Source organism: Festucalex cinctus, chromosome 14 (genome assembly GCF_051991245.1).
Source record: "Festucalex cinctus isolate MCC-2025b chromosome 14, RoL_Fcin_1.0, whole genome shotgun sequence".
NCBI lineage: Eukaryota > Metazoa > Chordata > Actinopteri > Syngnathiformes > Syngnathidae > Festucalex > Festucalex cinctus.
In genome coordinates this window covers 18493066-18514785 of record NC_135424.1, presented here as the reverse complement: position 1 = coordinate 18514785, position 21720 = coordinate 18493066, and the positions used below count along the sequence as shown (strand labels likewise).

Sequence of the window (21720 nt, the reverse complement as noted above, 5' to 3'; positions counted from 1 at the left end):
CTGTGTAAAGCCTTCTGTTACTCCCCCTGATCCTCAGATTTAAAAACGGATGTAATTTATATATTTTGGCAAGTAATCTTTTATTTTATTTTTGTTTTTCTTCATAAAATAATTTCAGATTAAAACAAAATGAAATTACATCAGCATACTTATTTTTCTTCTCATACAGTTTTCCCACTAACGCGGTTCACAGATTTTTTTTGTGTGTGTGTATGTGTGCAATTTTGAAGGCTTTTTTTTTCTTTTTTTTTTCTTTTTTTTTTTTACAGTAATGTACCTATTTTATAAAATTTAGGAAGGTTTGCAAATTGACAATGTTTAAATTATAAAAATGTGAAAAAATGTAAATGCCTCGATGAGAAAAGTATAAACTGTGTGGTGAGGGGTTTTAGAGCTTTAAAACATTTATAATAAATGTAAAACATAAATCTAACTACTTCACATATGTCATGTATGTCATTTTTGGAATCTAACCCCCAGTGGAAAACGAGGGAAAATAAATACTCAACATTTTCAAGAATAGCCCGTAACATGACTCCCATTACTCCAATGTTGATTTGTTAACATTTAAGCACATATAGATTAACTAACACAAGAAAGTTAGGTGTTCAAAGATGAGGTATTACATTTAGTGCCTCACCCCCGCCAACCCCCTTTAGCAATGTGATCCCAATCATGATTCTTCATCTTGCATCTTTTGTCGTTTTAGTCTCAGCTTCTCCTCTTGCAGTGTGATGTCAAGAGCTCTGAGCTGCTTGAGGAAACCGTGGTTGGGCAGGACGCAACGGCTTTGTCGCACGTGCTCGATGGCGTCCACCACGGTTAAGCCTTTCTCCATCATCAGGTAGGCCAAGACCAGTGAAGCTGACCTGCTGCGACCCATCACGCAGTGCACCAACACCTTATCTGGAACAAGTCGAAAGATGACGAGAATGGAGACAAGATGTTGAATCTAGGTTTTGCTTGGGTTTGTTCCTTAATGGTGTGTTTATCGTGTTTGCTTAATTTGGTGGTTCTTGAACTTTTTACACCAAGTACCACCCTTGACTTACTCAGTGGTTGTCTCAGAGCTTCGCTAATGAACTGTGTCGCCGGGCAGAAGAACTGCGAGATGTCAAATGTGGGTTTGTCGTCAGCCTGCACCCCAAAATAATGGATGCCCGTGTCTGCGTAGTAACCTGCACCAGTCAGCACATTGTTGTACTTCCCCTCTGCAGCATTCAACACGTGCGTGATACCCAGTTCCTTCAAACCAGGTCGCTCCAGAGCCGTCTTCCTTTTCCCAAACAACACATGCCACTTCATTTTTAGAAATTAATTATAGTTATGTTTTGTTTTGTTTTTTAGTTTGTGTGTGTTTACTTACTCATCCCCGATGAAGATATTGGGCCAGACTTGGTTGAAGTGTGCATATTGAACGCTGGTGCCAGTCCAGAAAAGCTGCTCCAAGTCTAGAGTACCTGGTGTGATGTAATCGCTGTCTGGGTCCACTTGAACAGCTGTGTAGGGGTTCTTTCCTCTTGATTTCACCGCACAGGAGGACATGGTTCTACCACACTAAATACAAAAATGTAAACATGTATGATAGACTTCTTGATAAAACCTGTTAACTATTATCTATGATGTCATTTAAGCTTGAGCATTATACAGTAATCTTTCCCAAATGTACGGCCTGTGAGCCATTTACGTCTCGTGACAGCATTTCATCCGCAGGATTACTTCAAGATCCCAAAAATATTCAACGCATTCATACGTCATAAAATGTATTACATATGGTTGATCGTTAGCTAAAGTGTGTGAAGCTGAATATGGAAATATGTATCACTTACCAGTCATATAGTTGTCTGAATTTTGTGATTTGTCTCCAAGCAGGACTTGTGTTCCTTCACATTTGGCATAATGACACATGTTAACTGCTCTCTCTGTGTTTGACATGATATTTTTAGGCCGTAGCCTGCCATGACACCACATCAGCGTGACACGCAAACATTTGCTTATTTAAAACCTTGTGACAATTCATGTACAGAATGACAGCGGTCACTGTTATGCTGTGCAGGAAATAGTAAGAGTCCAAGGCACGCAAAATGTCATTTTAAGAATCTCACGTGTCCAAACAGGTGTGTGAGGTCACATGACAGCACATTGAGACCTATTTGTAGAAATAATATACAATTGAACACCCAAAGCATAGTGGACAAACATACAAAAAGTTTATTGTCCAAAAATGATCACAGACTACAGTTAGTTAACTTGAATGATTGGTTCTTGTGTTTGTTTTTTTGTTTGTTTTTTTGTTTGTTTGTTTGTTTGTTTGAATTGTTAATATGACCGCCTAATTCAAAATAAAGTATTTGTTAAGTTACTGTACTAAATCTCATAGCCTATAGCAGGGCTGAACAGTGAACACAAACTGGAACTCAAATGGCAAAAAGAGAACAAACAGGTTAAAATGGGTTGGGGATGGGAATTGTTGTTTGCTAGCTAGCGAGGTTGCTGTACCATTCTTGATTTTGGTGCAAGGGCTTACAGTTTTATTTCAAACAGAAAAAGAGTAAACATTCCAGGAATAATTGTGTGGGGGGGAAAAACTTACTTGAGGTAGTTCGTGGATCTGTTAGTTAGTTAGTTGACTGCTTCCTGGTTCATCAGCGGCTCTGGTACAATTAAATGCTTTATTGTTTTATCAGGTTATTATCCATTCTGAACTGCTCCAGATGAGTTGATGCTTTCCATGTTTGCACTGTGATGGAAATCCCCCCTGAACTGAAGGCCCAGGTACCAAATGCACAGACTAGACTGAACCAGTGCTCATAAGGGTGTCTGGGGTGTCTGCGTATGCACATCATTGCCAATGTAAAGGTTGGTCCACACTTGATTGACATGCCCAGTGGGTTGTCTGACTTTTAGCAGCAGCTCCTGGAGCGTTGTCACGGAAGGGGGGGGGGGGGGGTGTTCCGTGGTGGATCCCTCAGAGACATTTTAGTCTAGCACACATGCACAGACTACACCGAACTACATGTGCATCTCACACACTGAAGGCTCTCTATTTGAGAAAAGCAAATGCGTGGAAATGTTGGTAATTTCTCAGACGAGCTCCCATATTCTGAGCAGGTGTACAGTTTAGATATATTTTATAGATAGCTAGAGATATACAGTAGATAAAGCCCTGAGTGTCATTGGCTTCCTTGATAACGCGGCAGTGTAATGGTAAAATCAAGACAACGTTCCACAACAGATTCAAGGAGAACTATTTAATCCACTGTGACAACCCGCCGCAGGTCCTCTCAAGGGAAAACAATGTGGCATTCTCCAATGAACTTTAACATTTGCTGTCTCACTTAGTTCCACGCTGTTCTCCTTGGAGAAGAACTGACATTTACCAGTATTGTATGTGCTTTTTTTTTTTTAATGTTCAAATAACACATAGTGGCTCCATCCATTTTATTTTTGTAAAATTAATTTGGGATATTTTACATGATTCCATTAATTATCGTTAACACAGTTTTCTGATTAATATTGTGTTTGTGGATTATAAATTAAGGAGCAAAATCTGCCTGTTTTCATCCATCTCACAGGGCGGCTATTTTCTTTATTTATGTATTTAGTTGTTGTTGTTGTTGTTGTTATTATTATTATTATTATTATTATTATTATTATTATTATTATTATTATTATTATTATTATTATTGCTGTGTTGAGATCATTATTATTATTATTATTATTATTATTATTATTATTATTATTATTATTATTATTATTATTATATAAATGCTTTTATTGACACAATTCAACACAAATTTAACAGGGCGGCCATTTTGCCACTTCCTGTCGAGTGAAAATGTCATCACAGTTGCTCAGGTAACGACCAATTATGACCTGTTTTCATCCATCTCACAGGGCGGCTATTTTCTTTATTTATGTATTTAGTTGTTGTTGTTGTTGTTATTATTATTATTATTATTATTATTATTATTATTATTATTATTATTATTATTATTATTATTATTATTATTATTATTATTATTATTATACAAATGCTTTTATTGACACAATTCAACACAAATTTAACAGGGCGGCCATTTTGCCACTTCCTGTCGAGTGAAAATGTCATCACAGTTGCTCAGGTAACGACCAATTACAGCTCAGCTTGTGAAGGTCACATGACCAAACTCAGAAAACAAGTGATCCGTGATTGGTCATTATCTGAGCCTGCCCATGAGGAACTGTGATGTCACTTTTAGCCCGCAGCAATTGGCAAAATGGCCACCATTTGAAATGGTTAAAAACAGGTGGGTTTTGTTACTTAATTAATATTCCACAAATGCTATATTAGAATGTATATATATATATATATATATATATATATATATATATATATATATATATATATATATATATATATAATGCCGTGTTTGACGAGTAAAGAAAAAAATGTAAATGCTGCTTTTTGTTGCAATGTGATGTGATTGTTAATAATATAAAAATTGATCATTCTTGTGAGATGATTTCGAGAAGAATGATAAAAAAAACATTTTCCTTTTTTTGTTGACTTGACTTTACACCTTTTTTTTTTATTACAATTGCTATGCTCATTGAATGACATAATCTATAATTAAGGTTAGTATGTACAGTTAAAAATAAACAAACACAATGTGCATTTTAATAATATATCAATTCAGAAAAAGACTTGCTAGTGTTTTAAAAGGTTATAAAGCAATGCTGTATATACAAAGTTGTTGATATTTTGATGTGTGACAAGGATGGAGAAATATAGAATTTGAAACCACAACCTGAATTGTTGTCCATACAAAATGTTTGTTAACAGAAACGATGTAGTAGGGGTCGCTTCAGAGGAGGGGACACAACCTCCTTTTGAAAGCCAACTGTTCATTCAGCTTGTGGAGAAGCATCAAGAAGTTCCGATTGGGGTATATGGCTCGTTTTTGCACGACGTGCCTCAGAGCATCGTGGAGGGAGAGACGTTGATGTAGCATCAGGTAGGCCAGTGCCAGGGTGGCTGAACGGCTCACGCCCATAATGCAATGCACCAGAACTTTCCCTGGAAAGTCACAGGAAGAAAATCAAAAGCGCGATTATAAATGCAGAAATTGGGTAACGTGCTTACCTTGTTGGTCCTTTAGGCCTTTATGGATGAAGTCAGCTGCAGGTTTGAAGTACTGGCTAAGGTCAAAGTGGTCCGAGTCTTCTGCTGGGATGCCGCAGTAAATGCAAGCGTTGCCATAGAAACGTTGGTCCCCAATGCTTCCCTGCTTGGAGTGAGCTGCATTGAGGACGTGAGTGATGCCCAGCTTGGATAAAGTCTTTCTATTCTGTGCCACAGCTCTTCAAAAACATACGAGAACACATACAAGCCAGTTCCAAACCATCAAAACATCATCACCATGACCAATCTTGCACACCAAAATCACCATGGTAACAATCAGATTGACTCTGCCACTCAGTTGAATGACCGACCAACTGGCCTGTTTTATATCAAGTCATGACACTAAGTGCAATTACTCAATATGCCGTGGGTCATTCTCAAAGAACTCAACTGCCTATTCAAGCTCATCTTCAGACTAACAAGAGTCTTTTGTCGCAAGCCTTTATTATCAAGGAAGTTTTCTGCTGTGTTAATGAGCTCTCATATGTAGTGCCCCTACAAATGAATAATTGAGACCATAAACTGTGTCCTTTATTCAGTGCTAAAGACAATGTAGCTTTGATCAATAAAAAGGAACATCGACACTTGACACAAAAAAAAAAAAAAAGTCCTATTTCAGGCACACTTGTTAATTTTTATCACAGTAACTCAACCTCATCCCATTATTATTTATTGCATTTTAAGTCGACTCTAAAGGTAGCATTTTAGTCTTTATTTTAGTCAAAGAAAACGTCATTTTATTCGTCTATTTTTAGTCAACAAAAACTGTCAATATTTTAGACTAATTTTAGTCAGGACAACCATTTTAACCCTGCATATTTTTTTGTCAGCAGATAATTTCACGTAAAAATTTCTCATCTTTTTGATAAAAAACAACTTGACACAAAATTACAGTGGCTACTATGGCTCCATGCTATGAGCTAGTAAGTTAGCCAGCATTAGTTAGCAGTCCCATTAACATTATTTTCGGAACATTATAGCCATTGGATTAATGTTAAGTAATAACTATAACAGACTTTTTCTTTTAACCTTTCACTGTGAATCCACCTCCTGTCTGTCCTATATGTTTGTGCCGTATGTCACATGTCACAGACGTGACAGATGAGCAGAGACAAGATTTTACAAAAATCATCTAATTTTCGTCTCGTTTTTGTTCATGAACTAAAATGTCCATAGATTTTAGTCCAGTTTTTATTGAGTGAAGGACATTTTCGTCTCAGCCTTCATTAGTCGACGAAAATGCATACTGATTTAGTCCCAGTTATTGTTTATTATTGAGGGCTTTAGTCTAGTCTAGTCTAGTTTTAGTCCGGTGAAAAATGTGTGTTGACGAATTATTTTTGTTTAGTTTATGTTGACAAAACTAAATAGTCTTAAAGTACGTTTTTATCGCTAGCGGTGATTGTGACTCACCAGGCCGGCTCTGTGAAATATGTTGAGATATGCTTGCAAATTGGGCAATGAAGCGTTCAAAATTGTCAAAAAAACAAATACAAAAAAAAACAATAGTTCATCTCTATTAACTCAGATGTTATTTTTACTGACAATAAATAGTTGTCATGACTAGGGTCATGCAAGGGTTCTGTTGTGCTTACTGTCATGACTAGGGTCATGCAAGGGTTCTGTTGTGCTTACTGTCATGACTAGGGTCATGCAAGGGTTATGTTGTGCTTACTCACATGACTAGGGTCATGCAAGGGTTATGTTTACTGTTGTGACTAGGGTCATGCAAGGGTTATGCTTACTGTCATGACTAGGGTCATGTAATAGTTAAACCTAGGGGTCCGCCAGGAGGCGTCCTTGGGGGGGTTGTTATTGTCCTGACTAAGGTCATGCAAGGGTTATGTTTGGGTCATGAGCGTGAGGTCACGTGTCTGTTTTGAAATGATGTAACCAGCATCTAGTTTAAACTGGTAAGACGCTATGTGATGTCAGAAGCTATGTGACGTCAGGAATCTTTAATCTCTTTATCTGGTCAACAGCCAATTAGATAATTCCATGTCAGTCCTGTTACCCACATGTCTAGCCACAACCAATCAAATTGATTCACTGCCTATATAAGCCTGTCTGAGAAGGGTGTGCTTTTTTTTTTTTTTTTGTCATATTATTACCTCTGTTCCTCTGTGCACATCCACAGCCCAAGTTAGCTTAGCGTCTCGTGATTCTCGATACATTGCCTTTGTTTCTTGTCTAGTCAAGTTTGTTCTACGCCTCTCGATGTTATGCGAATAAAGAGTTAAACTCTTATTTGAGTCTGCGTTCTGGGATCCAACTCCAGAACATAACAATAGTTAATGGTATTGTAGGTATGAGGTAGGATTTATTTTTCTGGGCGAAGACTCAACATTTTCTATCTAGCCAAGCTATTAAGTCAAGGTACTATCAGTGGCATATGCAAATGAAAACAAATATGCAAATGCCCGCTCCTGATTGGTGGACTGTTTTCGCGGACGTTCCTGGTTGGTTGCTGTCCTCGGCTTCCTAGATTTTCAGAAACAGCAGCGTAAAAAATGTCGGACGATTGAATTCTGATGCTAATCGAAACAGCAGCACCTACGGAGGCAAATAAAACGATCTTTCTGGTAAATTGCGTGCTAAAGATTATCTTGCATTAGTTAGACAATGCTGTTAAGGACAATTTATGTCCAGAACTCAACCGAGTTTATGGATTCCTTAATAATGATTATTTTTGTTTTGTTTTAAATTCCAGCTTGACTTGTGCCTTGAACATATACAATAATTTATCAGTTTATTCTTGTGGTAATAGTCGCGTAGAAGCTGTTTCAAACGTAATAATTTTACACTTAAACAAAGCAAACAAACAAACAAACAAACAAACAAAAAACGTCTTGCAACTGAGATGTCACTCACATGTTTCCTATGTAGAGGTTTGGCCAGACTTCATCCACAGCCGTGAGCTCCAGTGTGCAAGAATCCAGAATGAGTTCCAGTTGTTTAATGAGTGCCAGGTCCTGTTGCTCCTTGCGGCCTGACATTATCTCCTCACAGGCACAAGGACCACAACACCTTGTGTGTGTGTGCGCGTGCGTATGTGTGTGTGTGTGAGCGAGAGAAAGTGGAGTGTCTTGTCACTGCCAAAGGCTGCTCGCTGCTTGCTGAAGGACGCCAGCAGCTGCCTGTACGGACGTCGCTGGCCTACAAAATTAGCTCACTGCTCTCTCTGTGATTCTGTGTTGCTATACTGTCGCAGGATGGCCAAAGGTCAAAGTCGGGCACGCTGAGGTCACTCCAGCAGTGCAACTTCCTGTCTACTGCTTCATACATCAACACGTATAGTATGTTTGACTAAACTAGTTCAAAAGATCAACATTGGCATGACATCATGCCACAGATTTTGCCCAAACTGCAAGTTGTGGGTCAGTTTTTTTGGATCGTATCTACCAAATCTCTTTATTCAGACCTATACCAGTATGTGTACGCAACTCTTGAATAGTCACAGATACCGATATCAAGTACTTTTTTTTTTTTTTTTTTTTTTTTATCAAGTACTGATACCACTAGTACTTTTGATACATAAAGTACATTTTTAAAAAAAACAATGACAGATAATTTTAAAGACCTGTATTTCCAAAAATAGCATGTTTTTAATTGCAAGAAATTCGTAATTTTATATTATTATTTGTTTCCATTTGCTCATAAAATAATATTTTGTATATATTTTATAACACAAAATATTTTTTTTAAATAAATACATTCATAATAATAATAATAATAATAATAATAATAATAATAATAATAATAATAATAATAATAATCTAGTGGTCAGAAAATCCCAATCAAAATATGTGGTTCACCAGTTAGCCAGGCTTTTTAGTTCCTGATGGTAAAATGGGTACAAGATGGAGGCCGATAAACAACCGATAAAAAAGGTCTGGCATCGGTCTGATATGATACCTGATATCGGTACTCACTCATAGTCATAATAATGATAAAATTCAGTAAACTACTTTTATTTGATTATTGATCATCAAGAAGCAACTCAAGTGATATACTTGAGCATGTTTTAATCACCGTTTGTTAAAAACAATACAATAAATGTCTTCTGTGTTCTTTATTATTCATTTATGTACAGATATAGAAGGGTAAATGTCCATGTTCTGGTAGTAAATTTTATATTTTGTGAGTTTGGGATAGAAAATATGCATATTGAATAATTAATTGTACAATATATGAATAAAATTTTTGAATAAAATATTATTCTCATGCTACATTGCATTCGATTCTAATAAGTTTGGAAACAATATGAATCATTTATAGGGCAATCATTACAACACTTAAATATAAAATTTCAACAAATTAATTTGTGATTTTTTTTTACATGTTTATAAATTCAAATCAATATTTTGGTGCACAATTTCAAATATTATTTTTTTCTTATCAGATCAATTTTGAACAGTATTCTACTGTGTGGACTTTTATTTTGGTACGGTGTCTACTTTCCTCTGCAGGGATTGTTGGAGGCGCATAAGCTGCTTCAGGAAGCCTCTATTTGGAAAGATCCAGCGTTTCTGCTGCACACACTTTATGGCGGAGAGGAGACTGAGGTGATGTTGAATCATCAGGTATGCAAGGACCAATGTGGCTGAGCGACTCACACCCACAGCACAGTGCACCAGTATCCTTCCTGCTAATAAAAAACATTAATTGGAGTTTGTTCAACATCTTGGCAGGCTCTCACTGCAGCATCACACATTACCCCCTGACGTCAGAGCCCGGTCAATGAAGGTAGCAGCGGGGTAGAAAAAAGGTGAAAGGTCAAATGTGGGCAGGTCATTGGGTGGTACGCCGTAGTATTTCACCGTGGTTCCATAGAAGTCGTCGCTACCTTTACAGCACAGTTTACCATGTGAAGCATTCAGCACATGATTGATGCCCAGTGTCCACAGCCCGAACTTGTCATGAGACATGAACCTACAAACAACAAATGACATCATACACAAGTAGACTTGAAATACAGTCTGTCACAAAAGTCACTTTTACACGTCTTTTTTTCCATTTTGTTTCAGGTAGCCTATCATTCCGACAACTCAACGAGGAAAAAAATGGATGCCTGGGTGTTCTATCTGAAACTCAAAATGGTTCCCCACTCCCTGCTATACAGCAAACTCACATGTCTCCCAGGTACAGGTTGGGCCACACCTCGTCTCCATGGCGACAGGAGCGAGGAGCTGCATGTAAAATCTCCACCAGCTCCTCGAGAGAGAGCCTGGTTGTTAAATGCTCACCCTCCGTGCCATCTTCTCTCACATTATCCTTCCTGGGGTCTTCAGTGTCGCATTTCACTAATGACGCATCACTCATGACTACACTAAAGAGACGTTTAACTAAAACACTCACACTGTGTTGCCCTCCCGTTTTATGTCACTTGACTGCCAAAGACAGGTGGCAATGTTTGGCAGAGACAAGATTGTTTTCAATCACTTTAATGATAACACTTTTACTGTTTATTAAGTTTCAAAATAGGAACACTCCGAAATGGGAAGCAAAATTGAATCCAGATGGAAAAGTTTGATTAAGTGAGACAAATTTGTGAAGCGTCATATTTGTTTGGTTGCCCATCTGTTTGTTAGTTAGCAGGCTGCTTCATTTTTTATGATGATAACAAGCAGATGGTTGGTGTCGTTATGATTCTGGTAGGGTGCATAATTCCATTGATGCCATAGTTACGGTGAAAATTAATTCCTTTATCTGCATCATTGGAGACTTAAATGTTCTTCCTTTGTAATGCCCCTCTAAAACTGAGTTTGCGTTGTTTTTTTTAGCATATGTTTCTATTAATTAACTATTTTCTCTAAAATGGCAGCTGTGAAAAAGGCAAATGAAGCGGTGGACTATTGACTTGGGCAAACTGCTGTATTGTATAGTTAAACCTTTATTGAGTAAGAACCATATTTGGTGATGTTATTTTCAGTCAAAATGGCTATCACGTGCTTCAATATGAATAAATAATATAAAACAAACCACAGTAGAAACTGAGTGCCAAAAAGTAGCTGGTCACTAAAGTCACAAAATAGGCAACTTTTCAAGAAATAACATTTTCAACGGCATTTTGTTTGATTTGGGATATTAACAAATAACATTTTTCTGAGTAAATAAATTTGTTAAATGAGATTACTGTATTTTAGATTCTGACGATTTTGTTTTGGTGGTACAGTGGGATTTTTGTAATGCCTACTGGGAAACACTGTTTTTGGGACACAGAGATAAACAGAAAAGTACAGTATATGATACTGATATATCATTCTGAGTAAAAATTTTTGTTAATGATTACATTGTTGGAAATTTTTTTTGAATTATATTTATTTATTTATTTATTTATTTATTTATTTATTTATCTCCCTGTGATTGGCTGGCAACCAGTCCAGGGTGTACCCCGCCTACTGCCCAAAGCCAGCTGCGATAGGCTCCAGCACCCCCTGCGGTCCTTGTGAGGAATAAGCGGTCAAGAAAATGGATGGATGGATGGTTGGATGGATGGATGGATTTATTTATTTATTTATTTATTTATTTATTTTATTCATTCATTCATGTATTTATTTTATGTTTTGTTTTTTCATAATATGGATTACTTGGTAGAGCAAATTTTTAAATGTTAGATTAAAGTACAGTATTCATTACAGCATACCGTAGTTTTTTTTTCTTTCTTTTTTCTTTCTTTCTTTTGTTTTTTTGTTTTTTTAAGAAAATCCTCTTCCTACATTTGGCCAACAGGTGGCAGTGCGCCTGACACGCATCCTTCAAGAAGCGGTTGTGTCTCCTCTCGTTTGCTATTGTTGGTTATTGCCACTTCCTGTTTGCCGTTGCTTGGTTGTGAAAACAGAAGGCATGAAGCACTCTTGCAATGCGAGGCAAAGACGTCTCACCTCCTGCTCCGCCTCCCCACGCTGACACAAGCACTGACACTGGTTCTTTGGTAAGAAAAATGACTTCCACTTCTTACCAAAAGTCTTTTTTTATTTACACCGACACACATTTGATCTCACGTCATTTTTTAAATACATTTGCCGCGTAGTTTCACACAATTATTATGTTATTGTTAACAATAGAAAGTAAATTACTGTACTGTACTGAACTGTGCTGACTGCTGGTTTTCCTCGTTTTTTTGTTTTTTTTTATTGGTTATCCCTCAAGGTGTGGTTACAGTTTTTAATTTAATTTTCAGTATTTACGGTTGCCTTCCGAGTTACTTTACAGACTGAAAGGCCCATATTGTGCAAGTGAGTCTCATCACGTCTTGTGTGTCAGTGTGTGACTCAATAAGCAAAACAAGCTGACTTGACACTTAACGCAGCCCATCCCAGAGGGTTGTTCATGTTGTCACAGAGGTTTTGATGTTTTATTTTTTTTTTTTTTTTTTCTTTTGCATACGGTGCTCTAATCGGTGGGAACATTTGCAGGAGTTAAACTGTATATTTCCTGAAACCATTCTTGCCCAGAAAAACACTAGTGTTTTTATTATATGAAACGTTCTGTTAGAGATTTCAATGCTAGATTATTAATTGCAATGAATTTAAAATTAAAATTGACCATTTAAGTCACTCTTCTTATCTATTGAATCTATCTGGCCTTTTGTGACTTCCTGTTGATGTTGCTGCTGTTGTTTTTCAGCTGCTTACTTCATGTGACATCCTTTGGGATGTGACTAATGACGTGGAATTTTCGAAAGGAATTTAAGACAGAAGTTTTGGAAAGCCCAGTCAACATTTAAATATGCATTAGAATTTTTGTCTGTCACAAAAAAAGTTCAGTATTATTCTGTCGAAACAAAAACCCAAAAATAATAAATAATCTTGAACTTTCTTTACAGACCCAATAATGATAATCTCATTAATGTAAATGCGAAATATTGATGCTCATGAATTGCACCACTGTTGAAAATTAAATGCAATACTATTGAAATTGTGACTAATATTGTCCATTCATTCATCCATCCATCCATTGTCTTGACTGCTTATTCCTCACAAGGGTCGCGGGGGGTGCTGGAGCTTATCTCAGCTGGCTTTGGGCAGTAGGTGGGGTACACCCTGGACTGGTTGCCAGCCAATCGCAGGGCACACAGAGACGAACAACCATCCACACTCACAAGCACACCTAGGGACAATTCGGAGCGCCCAATTAACCTGCCATGCACGTCTTTGGAATGTGGGAGGAGACCGGAGTGCCCGGAGAAGACCCACGCAGGCACGGGGAGAACATGCAAACTCCGCCCAAGAAGGCCGGAGCCTGGACTCAAACCCGAGTCCTCAGAACTGGGAGGTGGACGTGCTAACCAGTCAGTCACCGTGCCGCAACTAATATTGTGTTGTAATTAAATTCCACTGAAGCTGATGTTGATATTGGTATAATATTGAATCTTAATGTGATTACTTTTCTTTATTACTGATTACTGCCTTGACAAACCAGTTGTCACAGTAAAGTAACTCAGAAAATAACAGCCTAATGACGCATGAAAAGGTATACTGACACGTGTGTTGACTTTGTGTACACTGCTGCCCATCAGCATGCAGAGATTGGTACTTGTTGACCTTTGAGTCAAAGGGAGGAGCTCAATGGGCTGCACTGTGGTCATCTTATCTACAGGTTACAGGGCAAGGACAGTTTATTTAAGCTGTATGAATGTCAATAGGAGGAGGGGAACATTTGACTGGAGTACTGATGATATCAACGCTGATGTTTTTTTTTTCCCCCTAATATGAAAAATGAGATCTTATATTCCATAAAGACTATGGCGAATATGTAGTCATCAGAATACAGATAATGGACCTAGCCTGCAGTGGTGCAGCGTCGTAAAGTACGCAAGTGGCTAGTTATCACGAGACTTCTTGTCTCTAAATAACAGGCTTATTCATCCAGTTGTAGTGCGTTGGTAAGAAAAACAAAAAAACAAATGTCAGTGCAGCTCAGTGATGTCATGAACCTGATGTTTCTTTGAAGTGGTGATGACGCTAGAAGACTTTGATCAGTCAGCGTAGCCACCTCCATGCTCTGAATGGCCCCTTTCAAATCATCTGCTGAATCATGGAGTCATCTGTATCAAGGCAAGGCAAGTTTATTTATAAAGCACATTTCATACACAAGGCAACTCAATGTGCTTTACACAAGGAAAGACAACATAAGCATCAAGAAAAAGTAGTTAACATTCAGAGGAAGAAAAATAAATGAAAGTAGGTTACAAAATTTACTAAAAAAACAAACAAACCATACAATAACATTCTTAAAAATTAATCAACAAACTTTAAAACATCGAACATAATGAATTTTAAAATAATACAAATAATAATTAATAATTAATAATTTTTTAAAAATTAATTAACCCTTTGATGCACAACATGGGTCAAAAGTTGTGCATTAGAAGGGGTGTATGAATATGTTGCACATCAAAGGGTTAAAGCTGTTTAAAAGTCCCTAATCAAAGGTATAAGAAAAAAGCAAAGTTTTTAACCTGGATTGAAAAGCATTTACACTCGGGCTGACTTCACTTCTGTTGGCAGCCTATTCCATCTGTGTGCAGCATAATAGCTAAATGCAGCTTCACCATGTTTGCTTCGAACTCTGGGTTCCACTAGTTGGCCCAAGTCTGTGGATCTCAGAGCCCTGCTGGGTTTGTACTCAATCGGCATTTCTTGGATATATTCAGGACCCAAACCATTTAGTGATTTATAGACGAGTAGCAGAACTTTAAAATCGATTCTACAGCTGACTGGGAGCCAGTGTAAATCCTTAAGTACTGGAGTAATATGTTCTGATCTCTTTGTTTTGGTCAGAACTCGAGATGCAGCGTTCTGAAGCGTTCTCAAGCTGTTTTTTAACAGCAATTCTCTTTTCTTTATTGCCGAAAACAGTGAGCTCCGTTTTGTTTTCGTTTAGCTGAAGGAAATTTTGGGTCATCCAGTTGTTAATTTGCTCTAGAAAATTGCACAATACGTTAATAGAACTGCTGTCATTTGGGGACATTGATAAATACAGTTGTGTGTCATCTGCATAACTATGATAGTCAAGATCGGCGTTCTGAAGCATTTGACCCAAAGGTAACATATACAGACTGAACAACAGGGGTCCAAGGACTGACCCTTGAGGGACCCCACATGTCATGGTCTTTCGATCAGATTCAAAATTTCCAATGGTCACAAAGTAACTCCTTTCCTCCAAATAGGACCTGAACCATTTAAGGACTGTTCCATTTAACCCCACCCAAGTTTCCAGCCTGTCCAACAGCATATTATGATCAATCGTGTCAAATGCTGCACTGAGGTCCAACAAGACGAGCACCGATACCTTCCCTGTATCAGTGCTCAATCTTATATCATTCAGTACATTAATCTGAGCTGTTTCTGTACTGTGATGAGGTCGGAAACCTGACTGGAATTTATCCAAAAGTCCGTTTAAGCTCAAGAAATTGCTGAGGTGATTAAAAACTTTTTCATCTATTTTCATTACGAAGGGAAGGTTTGCGATTGGTTTATAATTTGCTAGCAGGGAGACATCCAGTGTTCTCGCTTTTTATTTTTTTTATTTTTATTTTTTTTAGAATGGGCTTGACGGCGGCTACTTTCAGAGATTTAGGAAGCTCACCTATCAGGCGTTGTTTTGCTGCTTAGCCTCTATAACTGTGTCTGTCTGCAGTGGCATGGCATCAGAGAGCAGTGTGAGTGCTTGGAGCGACAAGCAGGTGGCCCAATGGCTGCAGGTGGAAGGATTCGCCGACTATGTGGATCTGCTGTGTACTCACCACCGCCTGGATGGACCCAGTCTTCTGACCCTGACTGAGGCCGACCTACGCGGGCCTCCTCTGAGCCTCAAGGTGCTGGGGGACATCAAGAGGCTGGCCACAGCCCTCCGTCAGCTCCAGAGACAGAACCAAGCCCAGCTGGAGGAGCTGGGTCTCCAGCCTAGAGACAGTCTGCCGCTGGGGCCTCCCTCTGCGGCCGAGTGGAGTTGCGAGAGAGGCGACAGGCACTGCAACGGAGGCGACTTCCCCTGGAATGGCACTGAGCTCCGACAGAGGAACGGCGCTCCATCTGAATACGGAACCAGAGCGACATTGTGTCACTCGCACTCCAACGGAAGATGTCGGCAGCACATGGCCGGAAGGCTGGACCCGGAGGTGTGGAAGACCATCTTGAGTGTCATTTATGTCTTTTTAGTTTTTGGATTAACTTCCTTTGTTATGGTCATCGTACATGAACGTGTACCAGACATGAGGACCTATCCACCACTTCCTGACATCTTCTTGGACAGGTATCAGCTCTGCATACATCCCGATAAACAACATATTAGTTCATGTGCACCTTGTCCCCGTATCTAATCTGCATTCTTACACTAATGTATTTTAACCCCTGACAGTGTTCCAAGAATCCCTTGGGCTTTTGCAATGGCTGAAGCCTGTGGCCTCATTCTGTGCTATATGCTTATGTTGATCCTGCTGCTTCATAAACAGAGGTAAAACTATTATCTTGACTCAAAATAAATAAAATATAGTAATTAATAAGGAGGGGGAAATGTGTAGATCTGCATTTATGTGTCCATTTGTTAGCTAGCTTTCTGTCTTCTAGAGAATGACATGTTAGGATTACCGATGATACTCCTAGGATGTGGGGGGAATGCTTCTTTTGAGACTCAACAGCGAAAAAAAGAAGATAAAGTCCTCTATCCGGATTTAGAAATTGAATGCCTTCTTGCTTACCACAAAAGCTGCTTTCGCGTATAGAAGAGCCCACAAAGTTGGCACATTGGAGCCATAAAGAAGCATTTATCCGCCTGCGCCTTTTACACAAAATCTAGCCAAGCGAGATATTGCCTCCACTGCGCGACAGGGCTTCCTACATTCAGATAATTAGATGACGCCAACACATTCTGTCTCAAATTTTTGGATGGGGACGAGTGCTTTAAATCTAACAAGGCGGAAGAAGTGAGGGTGGAACTTTACACCCCTGTCACGGGATTGCAAAAAATGAAGTCCGTAAAAGACAGAATGAAAGTTTGGGATCGTTTCACACTTGACAAGGAAGATAAAAAATGCAACGTGTATCACAACTGCACCATTGTCAACACAAAATAATATATCGACATTAGCTTATTGTCTAGTAGGGCTGAGCAATTTTGAAAAATAATCTAATTACTAATTAGATTATTAGTCAAAGTTGAAGCGTTATCACATTGATTAATCACAAAGAAATATTGCACTAATCATGTATTAACACAGATGAATCACACTATTAATTGTGACCACAGATGATCCTTTAGCTTGACAGCGGATGGTTTGTTGAAGGTAGCGCAGGTTGTGTTTGAACAATAAACATAATTACATGCATTAAAGTAAAGCATTTAATAAATATTTGCGTATGACATTCAAAATATTTGCTCATGTCTAACTACTGGAGTTATTTTTTTTTTCCTCATTTAAAATTCTGCAAGTAATTAACTGATTAGAAATAGAGGAGGACAAGCGTGCAGTGGATCAAAAAAATGTTGAAAACGTCCTCATAACATTAAATGTCGAAAGAATTAACGCATAACAGGTACACCTCAAATTTGGCCGGCAAAAAATGTTGATAAAAAACCTTTTAATTAAGTGATTAATTGTGATTAATCAAAATTCTAAGATGTGATTAATCTGGTTAAAAAATGTAAGAGTTTGACAGCCTTACTAATTATACAAAAACAGCCAGTCAACTCCACACACTCAATTCACTGACACCCACATCACTCACCAGGCCAGGCCCTGCCTTTTGGAGCCATACACACTCAAAGTCACAGATACTGCAGTAGAACAGGAGGATGGCAGCCCCAAGATGGCAAAAATAATACCATGCACACTACTGTGTTTAATAAGACAAAATCTATTTTATCCGATTAAATAAGAGGACAATTGGTAGAATATAGTAGGAGAACGCTGGGCTCCACTTTAGGTGGGAAATTGCCTACCTGATCAATTTTATTCCTGCCATTCGGTTTGTATAATTAATACAGAGTATCAACATAGCAAAATTGAAAAATGTTGGGTTTTTCAGACTGTATGAACAGGGCTGACGCTGAAGTTAATCTTTGCTTCAAGAACCAATTACTCACCATACAATTAATGCTTGGCGGAGGTAATAAACAACCAGAATTTCTCCTCCCAACCCCACTTTTGTGTTGTATTTAGGTCCATTCTCATTAGGCGGTTATGTTCTCTGATGGGAACTGTGTTTTTACTTCGCTGCTGCACCATGTTTGTCACCTCGCTCTCCGTGCCTGGCCATCACCTCAAATGCGCCAGTAAGGTGAGAAGCTTCCACGCACCTTCTGTCAATTCTGATTAGAGAGCTTGTGAGTTGTTGTTTAGGAGCTTGGCGCTCCAGCTGTGAGTCACCGCATGACTGCTGCTGACTAGAGGCTCTCTTGTTCTCCCAGACATACGGCGATTCAATGGAAAAGATACAGAGGGCACTGACAATTTGGGTCGGATTCGGGATGACTCTGACTGGTGTCCAAACATGCGGAGACTACATGTTCAGCGGACACACGGTGGTCATTACCATGCTCAACTTTTTTGTGACAGAATGTGAGTGGAATATTTCTGGGGTATTTGCTTTGTTTATGCAAATTGTGACCATGGGGTGAGGACATTTATTTACTGAGCTGCAGATATGGAGGCTTACAGTGTGTTGTGTGTGGGAGAGGTGTATTTATAATCACAATGCTAACCTATACATTACAATTTATTGACATAACAGAGGAAGTCTGACAGAAATTAATCTCAATTCATAAACATGGAGCAATTTGTGGAGTGCCCTGACTCCTCTGTTTTGAGATGGGTTTGTTGATAGCCTATCTCACGTCTCCTTCTCATTTGTCATCTCTGTCAAGAATATATACATTTTTGTCGACAGAAGTGCTCTGTTTTTTTGAGGGGCAAGTAGACAGCTGAGTCTTGCCCTGAAGAGATTGCCCGTCTACGTTGTGGCATACGCCTGCTTAGTTTCCCCGAAACATGCATCAGTGCATTCTTCGCTGGACTTGACAGAAAGCGCCCTCAAGAATGTTGTTTTATAAATCGGGGAAACCAAGTAACCACTGAGCAGGAACATGTCACAACATCTTTCAATGTTGTTTTTCATCACATGACGATAAGGTAAAATACTTTGGAATACAATAATTGAAATAACGTTGATTAATCTCTGTACTTCTATCATTTCAAACATTAACTGGGAATGCCTGTTACAGGCTAGGCTAGTACGAAAGGATATGGCAATTATTAGCGAAAGTATTACATTTGTGACCTCTCTAAATTTGGAGTTTTTCAGTGAGTTACATAATTTTTGTTTTCCTTGATTTAAATAATAATAATTCAAAATAATTTAACTGTGACTGCTAAATAAATAAGCCACCGTTGGGCCAAAGAAAATGTGGTGAAACTGCTGTGATTTTATTCTCAAGGCTTGACTTTTGACAGGATGTGTTGTTGTTAGGCCAATGGTACCCTGACTTGTCTACTGTTGCCGAGCAGACCGGGAATGTTTATTGCAAAATCTGGAAATGTAGATTCAAGTGTACCTTTCCGTTTGTTGAACCCTCCTTGCACAATACAACAGGAAGTTCCAGGTGTTAGCCATTTTAAAAAGATGGTGAGAAACATGATAGAATTAAGAAAACCTTTAGCGAAGTACGAAAAGGCTCATTAATCTCCCCTAATCGTCATTTTCCATACACCATCAAGTCTTCAATAAAGGTAAAATTGTGTTAAATGATCACCTTTTTCAAACTGTTTTCTGCATATAAAACTACAGTTATTCTTCAGAAAATTACATTTTCTCAATATTTTCGGGTGTCTAGATTTAGCCTTAAACAGATTAATTGTATTTCATCATTTCCTTTAGGAAATATGGCTTTGGTTTTTGTATTATGGGGTTTTAGTCAGACTTTCTACGATGGATTAAGCACAAAAATTTAATTGGTGCATGCCGTCCTTTTGAAGAATTAGGATTACCTCTTATGATTTGTTGATATGAAAGAATAAATGAGTCATTACATTGTTTTTTTTCTTTTTTTTCTTTTTTCTTTGTTTTCTTTTCCCGAATCAATAAAACAAACACATGCACATAATTATGTGACTTCCTTGTGCCAGTCCATCTGGAAACCATTTGTTCTCAAAACATCAATCTTTAATAACCGACCAACTCTTTGAATTTTTAAAGAGGTATGGATAATTGGCAATTAAAAGCCAGCCACCCTCTAGTGAAAACATATTCTACTCTCTTAATGGATGTCAAAGTGGGCTCACTATCTCTGAGCTTGTTATTCTTAGCCTCTGTATTTACATTTCAATAGACTTTAATAGCGTGTATTAATTTTTTAGTAACATTGAACCATCCAGATGGACAATTTTGGTGCAAGAAAGGACATTAATCAATAGTAGTGGGGGGAACTATTTTTAGTGGTAGTGTGACAGTGACTGTTTACATTAAGCCATATAGTGTATGTGGGACTAATGTAAGGTAGTCTTTGAATACGCAAATGAAAGTCAGTTGAATTTCTCTGATATTGTAAATAAATTAAGATGATAAAATCCTTCTACCATCGTCGACTTCTCTTTTTTTCCCCTTTTGCCAGACACTCCAAGAACGTGGAATTTGATTCACACCATCTCCTGGGTGTTGAACCTCTTTGGGATCTTCTTCATCCTGGCGGCGCACGAGCACTACTCAATCGACGTCTTCATCGCCTTCTACATCACCACGCGCCTTTTCCTCTATTACCACACCTTGGCCAACACCCGTGCCTACCAGCAGAGCCGCAGAGCTCGCATCTGGTTCCCCATGTTCTCCTTCTTCGAGTGCAATGTGAACGGACCCGTCCCCAACCAGTACCACTGGCCCTTTGCTAAACCCGCCTTCATGAAGACGCTCATTGGGTAGACTGTAATGCTTACTGTATACATCTTGATGTATGCATATGGAAGCCAAAGATATGTGTACATTTAAAAAAAAACAAAAAAAACAGCCTCTCGCACATGATATAATAATTAGTCGTGTGTTGGGAGGAAGGTCTGCATGCACTGACTGAACACGTCTTGGATGGAGAGCACAAGTATGGGTTTGCCTTATATTATTACCACCGTGGTGTTCCACTCTCAAAGCTGTGTGGGGTTTCACATGGTAACATCACTTTTTGGTAACTATGCCATTTTTGCTACCAAAGAAGCTTCTTCTCCGTTGTTTATTGACATACTCATTTATTTGTGTAATGACATTTGAGAACAGAAGCTTTTGTATGAGGCTGCGCTGCACCTACTCACATCGGCAGGAAATAAATGTTTACTTTGTCAGGGTTTAAAAAAAACAACTATGCAATAGTGCGTATGCATTTAACGTGATTGTTTACAATTTGTGTTTTTATTTGCAATGCAAGTGATGATCTCAATGCCTTTTGGCTCAACTACCCAATGTTTACAGCGGCAGAACGTTTTTATATTTTATACTGACTGCTTTTTCAATTACAGTAGTTTTTGCTTTTGTTATATAAAGTTGATTTTTAAATCATTTGTGAATTGTTTT

The 21720-nt window shown here is 38.3% G+C and overlaps 4 protein-coding genes across 5 annotated transcripts; 1 reads left to right on the top strand and 3 right to left on the bottom strand.

Moving 5' to 3' along the window:
• Positions 1-12: 12 nt before the first annotated feature.
• LOC144000845 (dual specificity phosphatase 29-like) lies at positions 13-1884 on the bottom strand. The gene is made up of 4 exons (XM_077494521.1): positions 1830-1884; positions 1367-1557; positions 1053-1276; positions 13-906 (listed from the first exon to the last, which is right to left on the bottom strand). The coding sequence occupies exons 2-4, from the start codon at positions 1543-1545 to the stop codon at positions 674-676; spliced, it is 636 nt and encodes a 211-aa protein (XP_077350647.1). The 5' UTR covers positions 1546-1557; positions 1830-1884; the 3' UTR covers positions 13-673.
• A 2563-nt stretch (positions 1885-4447) lies between these two features.
• LOC144000846 (dual specificity protein phosphatase 13A-like) lies at positions 4448-8217 on the bottom strand. Its single transcript, XM_077494522.1, has 3 exons — positions 8036-8217; positions 5126-5343; positions 4448-5059 (listed from the first exon to the last, which is right to left on the bottom strand). Exons 1-3 carry the CDS (start codon positions 8158-8160, stop codon positions 4848-4850), a joined length of 555 nt encoding a protein of 184 aa, XP_077350648.1. The 5' UTR covers positions 8161-8217; the 3' UTR covers positions 4448-4847.
• A 1383-nt stretch (positions 8218-9600) lies between these two features.
• On the bottom strand, positions 9601-12012 carry LOC144000843 (dual specificity protein phosphatase 13A-like). The gene is given in 4 exon segments (XM_077494520.1): positions 9601-9809; positions 9882-10096; positions 10296-10520; positions 11924-12012. Coding segments are annotated over 4 exon segments (738 nt in total).
• On the top strand, positions 11966-21707 carry LOC144000840 (sphingomyelin synthase-related protein 1-like). Of its 2 annotated transcripts, none has more exons than XM_077494513.1 (6): positions 11966-12098; positions 15809-16423; positions 16529-16624; positions 18330-18447; positions 18578-18728; positions 20777-21707. In XM_077494513.1, exons 2-6 carry the CDS (start codon positions 15813-15815, stop codon positions 21079-21081), a joined length of 1281 nt encoding a protein of 426 aa, XP_077350639.1. In that variant the 5' UTR covers positions 11966-12098; positions 15809-15812; the 3' UTR covers positions 21082-21707. The 2 variants fall into 2 exon arrangements, with proteins under 2 accessions (XP_077350639.1, XP_077350640.1); XM_077494514.1 differs by lacking the exon at positions 11966-12098 and adding an exon at positions 13833-14228.
• Positions 21708-21720: the final 13 nt, after the last annotated feature.